The sequence below is a fragment of the Prunus dulcis genome, chromosome 1 (genome assembly GCF_902201215.1).
Source record: "Prunus dulcis chromosome 1, ALMONDv2, whole genome shotgun sequence".
In the NCBI taxonomy this organism is placed as follows: domain Eukaryota; kingdom Viridiplantae; phylum Streptophyta; class Magnoliopsida; order Rosales; family Rosaceae; genus Prunus; species Prunus dulcis.
The window spans coordinates 4089884-4105933 of record NC_047650.1 but is presented as its reverse complement, the minus strand read 5'-3'; the positions used below and the strand labels follow the sequence as shown (position 1 = coordinate 4105933).

General features: G+C 35.4%; 1 protein-coding gene across 1 annotated transcript; it reads right to left on the bottom strand.

Moving 5' to 3' along the window:
* Positions 1 to 2885: 2885 nt before the first annotated feature.
* Positions 2886 to 8567, bottom strand: LOC117614426 (probable leucine-rich repeat receptor-like protein kinase At2g33170). Its single transcript, XM_034343229.1, has 3 exons — positions 7971 to 8567; positions 4505 to 7452; positions 2886 to 3653 (listed from the first exon to the last, which is right to left on the bottom strand). Exons 1-3 carry the CDS (start codon positions 7988 to 7990, stop codon positions 3202 to 3204), a joined length of 3420 nt encoding a protein of 1139 aa, XP_034199120.1. The 5' UTR covers positions 7991 to 8567; the 3' UTR covers positions 2886 to 3201.
* Positions 8568 to 16050: the final 7483 nt, after the last annotated feature.

Sequence of the window (16050 nt, the reverse complement as noted above, 5' to 3'; positions counted from 1 at the left end):
TCAAGAAACGTATCCCTATAGATTTCTAATGAAATAATCTACCAAACATTTCTTCCAGGATTAAGAAACTGTCAAAAAAAATAGCCATATGCGCATGGACGTGTTTATATTTACCTTACATGGTAGACCCGTAATAACAAAATTTATGCCACACTTGGTTGTTTTTTCTTTCCAATTGGGTCGAATTCTGGGACCAACCTTTTGAATTCGAATGGCATTCATACCTGGAAATGGGAAAAAATCATCAATTAGGAAATGAGTTACTCATTCTAGGTTGGATGAACCATAAATAAATTATTATGAATTGCATGTCGCCTTGGACACTCACTATAAAATAGAGAGAAAAATAACCTTTTCTCCCCCCAAAGCAAAATGAGTCCATCTTTCACTGCAACATGTGTTCTTCCGCTGATGCTGCTGCTACTAGTTGTTCATATGACAACACTAGTTGAGTCGTCTAACCCACCTAAAAAGATAACGGTTCGGATCACCAACACTTTGGAAGACAACCTGGACCTCACAGTCCATTGTAAATCCAAGGACGACGATCTTGGCGAGCACCTGCTTCATCCGGGGGAGACATATGAATTTCGTTTTGGACGAAACTTTTTTCAGTCGAGCACACTATTCTTCTGCGGATTCCGATGGCCTGGGGATCCCAAACTTCACTATTTTGACATCTATTCTCAAAAAAGGGATGAATGTAGCAAATGCTTTTGGACGGTTAAAAAAGTTGGCCCGTGTTTGTATGGTCAGTGCTTTCTGTGGCATGACTCATAAATCAATTCTTGAGCTAGTATCCCTACTTCAATAAGGTTTTATAATGAAGAACTCAACCATAATGATACCATGTAATTCTGGTTCATCATGAATATTAAATAATAATTTCATCTCTTCAATTGCTTGCTTGATATTCTGTTTTTGTTCTTGTTAATCTTTACAAGGATAATTAACTATTTTCTTTTCTTGATTTGAAAAAGTTTAGGGGAAGGGGGTTTTTTTTTTTCTCTTCTTTTTTTTTTTTTTTTTTGTGCAGAAAAAGCGATAGTAATTATTGATGACAATTAATTTTTTATGTAGCTGAGGCGTCTGAGATTTCTTTCCTTAAAGCATCCACAATGGGCTCCCTAAACAACCTCCTTAGCTTAAATTTAGGGAGGAATTGAAAAAACTCACCTCCAACTACGCTCCCTATTCAGATCTTAAAATAGGGAGACCTCTAGGAGCTTCTAAATCTGATGAGAGAGAAAAGACTCCAAGTGACTCCCTATAATTAAATATTTAATATTATTTTAAGAATTTTTTTTAAGCAAATTATTTTTTATTGTTGCTTTTGTGTCTACGTTTTACTCAAAAATTGAATTAAAAAAACATTAAAAACATTTATGACTCTTTAAACTATTGAATATGGTTGGAGTTGAAATTTTATAAAGAGCTCCTAAAACAGCTTTCTAGTGTTTTTAGCTAAATTTTAACTAAAAAATAGAGAGCATTATTGTGGATGCTCGTAGGGTTTTCTTCTTGGAGAGCATTTAGGGTTTTTTTATGTAACAGTTCTACTAATTAATTGATCATTATAATGGAATGTTAAATTCTCAGAGGTGGTGGGATGTGAAAAGAATGTACCCATCTCTTCAAATTCACCTTTTGTTGAAATAGATGCAAATTATGAATTTATATAAGGTTAGCCTCAACCATATGTACGCATCTTGAAATTTTTCCCACGTTAAAAAAAAAATGAGTCAATCTTTGTCAAGTGTTCTTCCTCTGATGCTGCTTATGCTAGTAGCTCTCATAATATCAGTTGAGGCTGGTCTCCTTCCTAAAAAAAAAACTGTCCGAATCACCAACGCCTTGGGAGTCTATGGAGACCTCGCTGTTCATTGTAAATCCAAGGACGATGATCTTGGCGATCGTGTACTTCATCCTGGGGAGAGCTTTGAGTTTCGTTTTAGGCAAAACATTTTTGGAACGACACTGTTCTTTTGCAGCTTTAGATGGTCAAGAGAGTTTCATTACTACGATGTCTACAGAGCAGATAGAGATGGATGTAGCAAATGTTATTGGACTGTTTATTTTCTTGGCATTTGTTTTCATGATCAGAATTGTTATCCATGGCCGGTCCAGTCGGGCCGGTTCATCAACCCCTAGGCAATGCCATTAGGCTATGAAGGTGCAAGAATGCTGATTTTGGCCAGTGCATTGATTTTGAATTTAAAATTTTGATGCTTTGCAATTGGTAATTTAATTGTTTTGTATATCATCCCTTTAAACCTTGCGTTACATCAAATCCTATGATTCTAAACTGCAAACAAATACCATGGTCTAGCTCATTCACGTAACTGCACTATATTTGCATATTAAATCATTGGATGAGTCCGTGATACGTAACTCCTCCTCACAGTTGAAAATTTTATTGGAATTGTCGTTCATGAAAGTTTAATTTTTCCAAGTTCAAGAAATTCATAGTTGAAAAATTTACTAGAATCCTCGTTCATGAAATCTGAACTCATAATCTACTCTAGCAAGTTGTAGTTTATAGGCCACAACTAAATGGGGCATGGATTTCAACTTGCTTTTAATATAACGTTACTTCTCTTCACTTTATTGTAAAATGTACTTCAATGAATATGCGCATACCAAGTGGAATTATTGGATCAGTCCGATTCGGCTGGAGTTCGAATTTTTGGATTCAAACTTGAAGGCAACGCAAAGTTGATTGGGTTTGTGAAAATTTTGGATTGGAGAAATATTGATCACTTCAGGCCAGGCCTTGTGCCTCATTGAAGCCCAAGCCTACTTTTTCTTATTTTTAAATTTATGAAGAAAAAAAAAATCAAATTACAAAATGCGACCACAAAACCTGTAGTTTTGAATTGATGACAAAAGTTGAATTCAGGCTTCTTTGTTATTCAATGGATTAAGATTTAAAAGTGAACATAATGCCATTTAAAATGCACATATCATAACTGTACACTGATTTTTACTATACTGTATACACTGTATAGTAAGAAAAGAAACAAACTTTCAGAGCAACTTTAAATGCCCTCATAAATTAGAAAGGAAAATTCCAGTATTCATATTTCTAGTTGGAAAAATGTACAAGATATTACCATTTCCTTGTTGCAAATAATTCGAGGAAGAATCGGCACCCAAAAAAATCATCTGAGTTACTAAAATCTAGGGATGTGTCGTATACTTTCATCGGGTATCATCTTTCAAAGGAGGATGTCGGGTGTCGTCTTTCAAAGGAAGATCTTCATCATCCTTCAGAAGATCTGTATCAACTTTCAAAGGAAGATCATAAGTTGGAGATGGAATAAAGTCCCCTGCTTGCTCATTAGACTCAATAAGCATCAGCACAACTTCTCGAACTGAAGGACGGTCAAAAGGCGTCATGCTTGTGCATATCAAAGCAATTTTTAAGACATTAAGCATGTGATCAACAATACTTCTGTCCTGAAGATTTAACCGACCATCAAGTATCCCAGATGTCAATGAATGGTCTTGAACATAATGCCTCACCCAGGTGACAAGATCACCTCCTTGATCTATTGACTGTACAGGAGTTCTTCCAGTTAGCAACTCCAATAGAACAACACCGTAGCTATAGATATCACATTTTTCTGTAACCTTCATGGTGTATGCATACTCTGCCATGAAGAAGAGTAACATTATCAACCATTCAATAAAAAAATTGACTCTAAAAATGATAAACAGGAATGAACTAAGCAACTGCAGAGAGAGAGAAAGGGAACAAATGAAAATCCAAAAAGTACAAATTTAACAAGTCAGCAACAGCCAGCCATTGGGGCAAGCACCTCGTAGATAAGTTAACATATATCCATTTATTTATGAGAAGTTATCATGTTTCTCAGTACATGGATAAAAAAAACACATAAATCAATATGCACACATCAAGCCAATCCACAAATGAGTTTCCTAGTGGACACATAAGGCTCCCTTATCTTTTAGTTCTTTTCTAGGTGTTGTTTTGTCTTTAGTTTTTAAATTTTTGTAGACAGCTTCTGAACTTTGGTGATGGCCCTTGGCACCTTTCAAAAGAGACTAGGAAAAGAATAAAATATCCTAACCAGATTATTTCTGCTGCTTACGTTCTTATTCAAGGGTTCCAATGACAAAATGAGGGATTAAGAAAGAGGTTTCCAAATAACAAAGAAAATAAAATTTAATGCTTGAACTTTTAATTTCCCTCTTCTTACATATCCTCAACAACCAAGTTGTAGCTGTAACATTATCTATCAACATGGAGGAAAATTGATTTCTATTTTTACTTTACAATATGTAAGAAAAGATGTCCCAACTTTAAAAGAATCGCCAAAATAAATCATCAGGGAAAAGAGGGGGGGAAATATGGGTCTTAGGAGACTAGAAATTAGTTCTTTCAGCCTTAAAGAATACCTGTTCTTCAGCAGTATTCTCGGAGTAAATGGCAATTCAGTAACTATTTAAGTAAATAATGAAGAACAAATGGGAAGCTTACCAGGAGCAATATATCCATACGATCCTGCAACTGCTGACATTGATTTTGAATAAGGCATATCAATCACTTTTGCCAAACCAAAATCACCTACATGGGCTTCGAATTTCTCATCTAGCAAAATGTTATTGGACTTTATATCACGGTGGACAATCCTGGGTTTGCAGTCATGATGTAAATAAGCAAGACCTTCAGCAGCTCCAAGGGCAATCATAAAACGGGTTGGCCAGTCCAAGCTACAAGAGGCACCATGAAGCAATTCACCCAAGCTACCCTTTGCCATGTACTCATAAAGAAGAAGATTGGAACCCTGGTGATAACAGAATCCATATAACTTCACAATATTTCGATGCCTTATATTTCCTAAAGTCGAAATCTCAGCCTGGAAACTGTTTTCAATGTTGTTGCCCTCCCGGTTCGATGATAGCTTCTTAACAGCAATTGTCTGTCCAGTTCTCATTACTGCCTTATATACGGTTCCACAAGCTCCCCTTCCAATAACATAGCTTTCATGAAAGTTATTTGTCGCCTCAACTAGATCTTGGAATGTGAATCCCTCCTTTGGAGGCAAGTACATATCCATATCAGGAGATAGAGTATCTTTATCTTGCAAGGAAGGAACTGTCTGACCTGGACGTCTCATGAAATATAAGATAATAGCAATGAGAATAAGAGAAACACCTCCCACAGCACCTGCAATTACTGTAACAATTTTACCGCGTCGAGTACCCCCACTTTCCAGAGATGGAACAGAATGAAGAGACGGATTTACACTGCAACCAACGAGAGGTCCACCACAAAGACCTTTGTTCCCGATAAAGCTGCTAATTGCCATGTTCTGAAACAGTGGGATGGGAGGTAAAGGTCCAGTAAGGTCATTGTATGAGAAGTTGCAGCCCATTAAGCTCGACAGATTCTCAAATGAGCTGGGAATGTCACCAGTCAAATGATTGTTATTGAGTAGCAGGAATTCAAGTAAATTAAGATTTCCAAGCGTTGCTGGTATTCTCCCAGTGAAATTATTAAAACTGAGATTCATTGCAATCTGCAAGCTTGAAAGCGAACCCAATTCTGGTGGTATTTCACCAGAAAACAAGTTGCCACCCATCTGCAACTCTGTCAAATGGGAGAGGTTTCCTAGTGTTGCTGGTATGTTTCCAGTGAAATTATTTTCTGAAAGCCTGAGAAGCTCTAATTGCAAAAGGGTTCCCAGCTCATTTGGCAAAGCGTCTACAAATCGATTCCTACTGAGATCAAGTCGTTGAAGCATCTTGCAGTTAACAATTTCAGGGGGAATCCGCCCGGTGAGCAAATTGGATGATATGTTGAAAGTCACCAATTGAGACAGATATCCTATTTCCTTTGGCAACTCAGATGTAAAGTAATTGTCTGAAATATGAAGCCTTTGCAACTTTTGGCAGTTCCTAATCTCTGGAGGAATTGGACCAGTGAATTTGTTCTGGTCCAACTCAATTGCAGAAAGGTTTGGCAAATTGCATAACTCTGAAGGAAAGCTCCCAGTTAGCCTGTTTCCAACTAGACGAAGTTGCACTAATGATTTACAGTTCACGACTCCAGGTGGAATATTTCCATTAAGATCATTAGCCTCCAGGTTCAACAAAATTAGATTGGAATGTTGACAGAGATATGGAGGTATTCTTCCTGTCAGTAAGTTATCGGAAAAATCAACTACCCAAAGTCCGCTGTGAAGTCCAAGCCACCGAGGTATGCTACCGCTTAGAGAATTGTTAAACAGCTGTAACTGGTACAGTTCAGTCAAATATTGAAACCCATCTGGAATAGGACCTTTGAGGTAATTCATTGAAAGATCAAGCTTTGTCAAGTTCCTCAAGCTACTCAGTTCATTTGGAATCACACCTGTTAGCTGGTTCTGGAAAAGGTACAGTAAGCTTAGACCTCTTATCTTACTTAACTCTGTTGGGATCTCACCTATCAAATAGTTCTCCGAGAAATCAATCTCAGTTGCAAAAGAAAGATTTCCAATTTCCTGTGGAATGGTTCCATTCAAGCCATTCCTGTAGATGTACAACTTCTTCAATGACTTCAGGTTCCCGAGTTCTGGAGGTATAGGCCCCACAAGATTGTTCTGATACAAAGCAATAGTCTCAAGGCTAGTGCAATTTCCAAGCTCCTTTGGTATAGGCCCAGATACCTGGTTACCCCACAGAATCATATCTGTCATGCTCTGAAGCATCCCAATCGCCTTAGGCAATTCCCCCTCTATAGCATTTTGGGCAAGACCAAGCAGTTTCAAGCTCTTACATCCACCTATTTCGGCTGGCATGCTACCAGAAATAGCATTCTGCCCAGCTCTAAAAGTTACCAGATTCTTGAGATTTCCAAAAGATGGGGGTATTGAACCCGTAATATTGTTGGTGTATGCCACAAAATCAACCAGTAAAGACAAGTTCCCAAGCTCCTCTGGAAGAGAACCATTGATTTTGTTATTACAAATATTCAAACTTCTTAAATTTGACAGCTTACCCACCTCCACAGGTATTTGGCCCGTAAACTGGTTATCGTTCAGATAAAGTTGTTCCAAACTCGAACAGTTTCCAATCTCCTTGGGTATGCCTCCCAAGAAATCATTGTGTGAAAGATCAAGAAAAGTTAGATGAACCAAACCACCAATGCTAGGGCTGAGGACTCCTGACAGATTCATGAAACTTAAATTAAGACCTTCGACCACTGGAGCATAACCAGAAGAGCAATTTACACCTATCCAACCACATGGTGTTTGATCAGAGGAGTTCCAATTTCCCAAAAAATAAAATTCATCCTGAATACTTTTCTTTAGCTCCAAAAGGTACAGCCCCTCGGTATTCAGCCCCTCTGAAGTAGAAGCAAGTAGAGTCAAGGCAAGTAAAATTCCTGCAAACTCCACTTCCAAAGCCCTCCTCAACTCCCATTTTTTGGACATTTTAGTAACCCTGAAACGAGCAATTACAACATAATCAGATATTTTAACACCTGCAAATGCACAACTCTTCAGATGCAATGCGGTAAAACTAAATCAAGTAAAATACAATCAGATTTTTTCACCACAAAAGAATTTGATAATTCAAGAACTGCCTCTAAAGAAGCCAGTTTTACGGTACAAATTCCAAGTATATCAAGAGTTTAAGGAACCAACCATTTGAAAGAACAAAACTCGGTATTTAGATAACTCAGCGACCCATATAGATAACATAGAGAGCCTAAAAATCAAATTCTGACACCTAAAAGGAAAGAAATGACACAATCATTTTGGACAACCCAATAACACAAAAGTCAAAACTAATGAATTTAGCAAACCTATGAACTGTTTCCAACAAGAACTCAAACTGAATGATTCAAATTAACCAGTGTAAGAGAAAGCAGTGACAAATCAGTCAAGAAGAACAACCCAAAACACCAAAACTGAAAAATATATTAACCAATAACAACAAAGTTAGTAGCTTTAGCATACCTCTCAAAGTCTATGATCATCACTCATCAAAAAAGTGATAATGCAAGCAGCACGTCCACCTCTTGGCACTGACTCCCTGAAATGACAAGCTGAAAACCATGGAATTATGAACCAAAAGACAAAAGTGAGGCAAACCCAGTTCGCCTTTTCCACAAATGGTGGGGATCTCCGGTCTACAGGCCAAGATTTGTGCACAAATATCTCAAAGCCCACCCCTTTATTGCGGCTTTTGCACCAAGAAACTCAGCGCTCAAAGTGCATAGAATCATATAAAAGATCTCGTTGAGAATATTTTATTCCAGAAATATCAATACCCTTTCAAACTATGAAAAGCAACACACACAGAGGGAAAGCCAAGTCCTTCAGTTGGAGCTCATGGCTCAGAGTCGGGAATGGAATGATGGGCATGAATGATCTTTTGGAAGAGAAGGGACCAGAGCTCTTGGGTTGAAGCTTCAATGGCCGACAAAGCATGCCTTCATATTTTTCTCATCTTCTATCTCTTTCGCTGTGTGTGTGCTGCTGGGTCTCGAGAGAAGAAGATGGTTGTGGGGACTCGGTTTTCCTCTTTTTTAGTGCTTCGGAAAGGGAGGGGAGGGGAACTGTGAACTTTTTAGGCAACCAAAAAAGTTTGAATTTCTTTTTTATCCTTTTCTGTAAAAAGCTTTAGGATTTCCTTAGATTGAGTTGGTAGGTAGCTACTTTACTCTAAAACAAATTCGTTTTGTATCACATCTATCTGTATTGATCAAGTTATTTTTTAATACAAATTTAACTTCATCTTTATCAGTTACTAGATTATGAAATTTCTTATTTAATTGTAACTCTTGCATATATTCAGTAAGAGTTGTTAATTATATTTTTTTTTCTTTTTTTTTTTTTGGAAGACATGCTTTTTTAAAAAAAAATTAAGCACTGTAAGAATGTACAACATATAGCATTGAACAGTTGATAATTATATTTGAAAATTGAAAATAGTCATCATGCACTTTCCTTTTATTTTTATTTTCTTTAAACACACTTTTATAAGAGAGATGTTATTGGAAATTAGTTAAATTAAATGAAATTTTAAAATGTATGATGACTATTTTTAAGAGCCTATGCACATATAAAAATAAATAATGTCTTTTATTTTAATAACTATCAATGACCAGCGGGGTTTAGTTCAATAGTCTCAAGTTTGAATCTTCATGACGCTTTGATAGTATGTGTGAAAATCCCATCTTTTTGTAGTTTAGATTATCGCTTGTATTAAAAATATATATATAAATAACATTTAATGTTTTTCTAGTTCTAATTTTGTTTGACCGGTATTTTTTCTTTTTCTTTAAAATGAGCAATACTCCTTTTTGTCAACGGAGTATTAATTTTCAACCATCGATTATCTACTTAAAAAAAATACATCAACTAATGTTTTGTTACATTACCAAAAGAGTTAAATAACGGATTATGCCAAAACCAGATTAATACAAAAACAAATAAATGAATAAAATGAGCATCATAATCCAAGGTAGGCAAAGTTAAATACACATGGTCCACAAATCTAAAGGATACTAGGAAAATTGGAAAATTGGGTGAGATAGATCCCTAGCCTGCCCAACCACTAGGCAATGGCTTTATGTCCATATCATCAACCAGTCCATATTTGTGGGTTATGAGTCTGATGTCTAATCTAATCATGGAATGTTGAAAGGTGAATATCAGAGGGCCCATATGAAAATTCAAGAACATCACAATTTGACACAGACAAAAAGAAAGAAAGAAAGGTCTATAGATAGAAAGATGTTGATAACTATTGGAGCACAAGCAAAAGGGTAAGGCTCTTTGCTAGCCACATCCGTTTGACTTGGACAATGTTGAGGGTTGGCTCACCTCCACTAAAAACTCAAATCAGTTTCACCATTTTAGGTGAAAAAATAGACTCTTTTTCAATATTAAGATAGGAGAAATTGAATCTATGACCTCGAGTGTTAGAGAAAATAGACATATTTGATCGTTAGCATATAATGTAATCCACAAAACTTAAAAAGGGAACAAACAAAAAAATTAATGTGAGTACTGTGGCTTAAATGTTCTCACATTCTCGAAGGTCTTTGTTCAAAATTATGTCACTTCAGTTGGTTAATTTCCAATTAACATTCTGAATTTTGTGCAAACCATACTTATCATTTCCTTTATTATTTTTTAATAAAGCAAGCATGTCCTTCCCTCCACCATCCTTATCAGTTAACTGTCAGGTTTTAATCTATAAATATTTAGACACACCTGAAAAGGAGTGTGAATGAGGCCATAGCCGATAATTAATCACCTGATGCAGTGGAGCACTGTACAACAACAAAAAAGCATGTAAAAAAAAAATAATAAACTGTTGCTGAACTGAAACTTCAGCTTTACTTACTAGCATTTGGTCTAAAGATATTTTACTTCATTTAGTTAGAAGAGGTCTTAAGTTATACTCGAATGGATGACGAAGACGATATATATTCGTAATGAGTTTGATGTATAGTTAGGAGTATTGTAGTCTTGTTGTGGGTGTATTAGCCCGTTATAAAAGTATATTGTAATTATCTTATATTGTAAATAAAAAATAAACAGGAGCCTTGCTTGATTTTTATACAATAGTTGATTTTTTGTAAACAATAATTTAGCATCGGATTATTTGCTTAATTGATTGGTTTTTCCACTTTTTAAACTTTCAGGTCCCAGCAGCAACTATTTTATTTGGTCTAGTCCTGTTTATCAGTTTTTTCTTTTCAAATGCGCATATGCCTTAGCTATAATTTATTATGTCAGTGATGACCCTCATCTTTGCTAACAATGATACCTTCCTTTACACCTTTTCTATTGAAAACTTGCCCACCACTAATAAATATGCTGCAACCAACATGATTTTCAACATGGCAAAAAGAAAAAGGAAAAAGAACTATTTAATTTCACACATGAGATAACAAGATCGGGTTTTGATTTGATAGGAAGCAGTGCTTGCTTTATGGGTTTCAGTGCCATTTCTAAATTTGATTAGGATTAGGAAGGAAAGAAGAGTTTCTTTTAATTGTTTAATTAGCATTGACCCTTAAGTTAGGAGGCTCATCTGCCAAGCTTGACTGCACCGCCAACCTTTTTTTTTTTTCGTTGAGTAATTTTGGAATTGTATCACAATTCAATTTAAAAAGTCACTAATTCAGAAAATCTCTGACATGCGCATTCTAACTAAGAGTGTAACTTCAAAGGTTTTTTTTTGTTTTTTTTGTTTTTTTTGGGTTTTGTTTTGTGAATAGAGGTTATATTCATTTTTATTTCTTTGTGATGTCCTTTTAAATTTGTGTTCCCCCAATACCAAACCAATGCATGATGCATAGACTGGCAAAATTGTATACTAATAATTGTTAATATTTCAAAGGGATGAATTTATGACCCACTACTAGCAACATTGATATTGTGTTTAATTTAATTACTTATTTAGTAGGTGTACGGTTTTATACAAAAGGCTACAATGTTATTAGGAGTGGAGCTATTCATTATATAAGACTTTCTATTTTATTAAATTTCCGATATGAGACTTTTTGTATTCTTTAACACCACGGACAAAACTACCTACAAGGCTACCCTGGGTTGTAGTAGCTTTTTGAAGATTTTTTTTAAAACCTATTGTAGCCTATGTTGTTTTTAAAGAAAACAAAATTGAACCTATATAGCACATCAACTTGACATTCCCACTTGTGGTTGAGGCCCTCGTTTTGTGGTCTTCTTGACAGTTTCCCCACTATTTCTATGAATAGGGCCAAAGTTTGTTTTGTGGTTTTCTTGGCGGTTTCTCCATTGTTCTTGTGTTAACCATTTTGTTGCATTTAATCTGTATTTTTTATATGCTAAACTTATTAGAAATTAGTTCATGGGGCTATGAACTAGCGTGGTTATATGATTTAATGTACACTTTTATTTCTAGAAAAAAAAAAAAAGAAGAGGAAATTGTAAGTTAAAACATATCATTAGATTTTAAGCTAAAAATTTTAGCTAACCCACCCTTCGAAAAATTCCTAATTCTACCATTGTTCAACAATTATATGATAAAATTTGCACAAAAACTTACGAGTTTGGGTTGGAATTTATTGAATAGGATTGATAATGAGTGGAATCGAGAGTCACCTGAGCTATGATAACTGGTTGTTTTTTGTCAACCCACAGATCACCCGTTTCAACCATTAAAAATAAAATTATTTCAATTTTAATTGTCTTAACTGCTAAAACGGATGATCTTGGATAACTCAATAATTTTACGGCTCATGTTTATGTTTTGGATTTTTCATTCTTTAAGAAAGTTCCGTCACCCTTGTGGAAATGTTTTCTTTTTCAATTGCATAAAAGAAGAGGATACAAATATTTCTTGTTTTATTTCTTTCATCAAAGTGGGGGGAAAGAGAATTGATGAGTGGAAAGTTATATAATATATTATAGTATTATACACATGATTAAAAAATAATAAGAGCAGCTAGATGATATCATGTGTGATGTATCTGGCACTGGTAACTATAGTTAAATTATCTAGTGCTGTTTATTTTAACTTGTTATTGAGTTAGTTTAAGGGCTATGATTCTTGCACTTTGAAGAAAAAATTACTTATACCAGGGAACTAGAGAGCTATTCTGAGTCAATCACTCATTGTTATGGGTGTTTAAATTTTTTTTATGTAAATGTAATTTTCTGATATGACAATGCATGATAGGCTTGAGATAGCGTCACGGTGGCATCCCCATTACATGTAAATTCTTCTCCATACTAAAGGAGGAATCAAACTTAGGCCCTCGAGTGCAGAGATAAAAACTCTAAACCACTTGAACCGCCTTGCCACATATATCACTTTTAATATCACTTCTAACACCAAATTTATTTTGTTGGAGCAATTTTAAAAGAAAAACATGAAAGCCAAACAAAATATAAAAGCTCTCTTTAGTTTTTTGTTAAAAGGTGATGGGAGAGATTGCTCCTCATAGTTCTTTTTGCACTTGAAATCCCTTTCTATGTCATCAAGATCCTAGCAAATCGGGTGGTCATCCTCTTCAAATCTTCCTCCGTGAAAACTGTGATTCATTTGGAAAAAAAAAAAGTGCAAACATCTTTGGCAAAATTGGGGTTTTGCTGGTTAGAAAAAAAGGTGAGATCGATGCAAGTTGTGAAGAAGTAGTTTGTTCATCGTCACTTCAGAAAAAGTGTAGTCACATGCATTATTGCAAAATTTGAAACCTTTTCCATTGATGCAAAATTTTCTCGAAACATACCGCAAGGTAATGTGATGGTTGCTTTACACATTCTTGACCTCTTGTCTAGACTTTATATATAGTGTGGCGTGGAAGCCACTAAGATACGATATTCATTACACAATTTAGAACTTACAATATTGGTGCATATAAACGGCGTCAGTATATTGATTCAGATACAATAGGCAGATTAATCCAAAGGGACTCAAGATCGATACAATCATTGGACTTGCAGACGTGAATTAAGTCAATTAATCAAAGAAATGTACGCGTCCTTTTGCATTGAGTTGGATCTCTTTTTCTTCATACATTAGAGTAGTTTAGAATCGTTTTATCTGTTAAAAAAAATAAAAATTAATGCACATCAATCTCTATGGCAAGGCTTAAAATATGGGTGAAAGTTTGAAACCCAAGCCCATCCCCCAATAATATACACGATGTCGTGCTGCTCATGCAATTGGCCATACTGGGAGCCACGACCTCGTGACACCAGCTTATAGATTTTGTGGTAGTAATTAAGGTACCCGCGTAAGGAAGTAGATCTGGATTTATTGCCTCCTCTTGTATAACGTGTCTAGAAATATTTGCCTATTATTTTTCTCTAACAATTTTTCCAATTTATTATATACTATATTGCACTCATGATCATACAGATCATACAAAGGCCGGTTTGACTTTCGTTCCTAAAAACTGTTTTTGGTGTTATTTTAGTCTGGAAACGCTTATTATATTCTCTTTACCAATTTTATGGACTACGACAGAACTAAATAGGGTTATCTGTACTCATTCTCAAAAACTAATTAAGTAAATTAAATGAGAGAAAAAAGAATTAGTATACTATAAGTACATGTATAATATAGAAACGATGTAAGATCAAATGACCGAGAAATTATAAAATACTACGGTAGTATGACTACGTGGTACATCTTGTACATGCATTATAACATGTGTGGACTACAAGTTTATTTTCCCCTCTTTTATAGAATAGTATCAATAAATATCCACTTATATTATAACACATGTACAAAATGTACCATGTGACTATTCCGTAGTTCTATAGACACTAAGAAAAAATTGATTCTCAAAATAGATGGATCTGTTTTCCATAGGGTTTTCTTTCCTCTCTTGTCCTTGTTTTTTTCCCCCAACTTTTATGATAAGTTGTTTAGCCTTACAAAAATTCACGTACCAACTAAATATATGCATCTGTAACTTTGTAGCATTAACCCCTCACAATTTTAGAATTCCACGTGCTTCACCTGGGGTTTCAACTAATGCCTCATACAATGCGTCACGCCTTCAATTACTTTGCTTTCCTTTTCTTGCTTTGCTGCCTTTTTTTTTTCCTTTATCTTTTGGCCCTTTCTCCTATATGTTGAGTTACAGATCAGGTCAGGAGCCCTTTACGTATGCTACTTTTTCAAATTCTTGAAGGAAACCACAATAGTTCTTATCTACTTGTTGCAAGAGATTCGAACGATTTACGGTTCGAACGATTCGGATGTTTTCACCAACAGCTTCTACTGATATTCATCACTTTGATAAGAGAGAAAATTATCTTGTGACGCTCAACTTTTAAGTAAGATAACCCCACAATCTTTCAAAGCACTCAAATTATTGCCCTCATTTGCTACAGGAAATAAACTGTAGATTTGTATGTCTTTATGCATGTATGTTTCTCAGACAAATAAATGGTAAAAAGTCACAACTCACACGTTTTTTCTGAATAATACGATACATTCAAAAACTATGAGTAAAATAGTCATTTGTCAAGGACTGTAATGAGATTGGGCGGTGGAGGCTGGACCCTCCATCAGATAGAATGCATGTATTTAATGTATAATTTCAAATCTATGTGAAGATATTGACAAAAATATCCAATGTCATCATGATGATGAGGTTGATTTGTTGATTACCTTGCGTGATGCAAATTTGTATGATTGATGAACTTGGCAGAACTATTAAACCTAGAGGAGACCACACCTCGGAAAAAAGAACTTGGCTGGCATTTATATAATGGCATTTGGAGCAAACTCCTCCTTCTCACAAGTAAGGTTCAAAAAATCTTGCAATAGTCCTCAAAACATGATTTGGTGTTTGTAGCATTACTCGAATTATAACGAAAACCGAACATACTGATAATATAACACAAAAAACTTTAGTTTATAGATCCAACAAGGGAAAATTTGACATTGAAATATCCCCACATTTGCTTTTTGGGAGACTTGTTTCCAATCTTATGTTTGTCTGACTAATTCTCTAACATGGATGAAGGAAAGTGGAATGAATATAACAATTAAAATTGAGCCACCTTGCCCTTTCTAAATGTCCGAAGATTCCCTCTACTAGAATGTTAACCAGCTAAAATGGCCATAAGTCTGGAACTGTTTTTTTTTTTCCCTTCACTCTTAAAAAAGTCATCTCCAATGAAAATAATAAATTATAGAAAGGAAAATAAAATCCTGAGTTAGGCAGGCTCTATATAGCTTTTCAAGACAGTATGATATTGGGAGAGGGAGGAATCGGACATAGAACTTTGGGTGTAGAAGTAATTGTTCTTAACTATTTGAATTACAAACCTTACGACTCTACATAACTTGTTATGAGAACTCGTTACTATATAGTAAATCAGCACTCAGCAACAGCACAAACTGCACACATGCACCTGTACAATTTATTCAATGGTAGCATCTTCATCAAGCGCCGGTCCTTTTGTAAATTGTTGGTTTTGCGTTACATGAAGGGAAAGGGTCCAACTCCCCAACCTATCCACACTCTCTCCAAAATGTGGGAGTGACAGCCATAGATCAACAGAGTTTTTTTCC

Excerpts from the sequence above, each read along its gene's own strand:
- LOC117614426 (XM_034343229.1), bottom strand. The coding sequence starts at position 7,990 with ATGATCATAGACTTTGAGAG. Across the intron at positions 7,453-7,970 it reads ATGATCATAGACTTTGAGAG|GGTTACTAAAATGTCCAAAA; the intron begins GTATGCTAAAGC and ends TGCTCGTTTCAG. Across the intron at positions 3,654-4,504 it reads GTATGGATATATTGCTCCTG|AGTATGCATACACCATGAAG; the intron begins GTAAGCTTCCCA and ends TCTTCATGGCAG.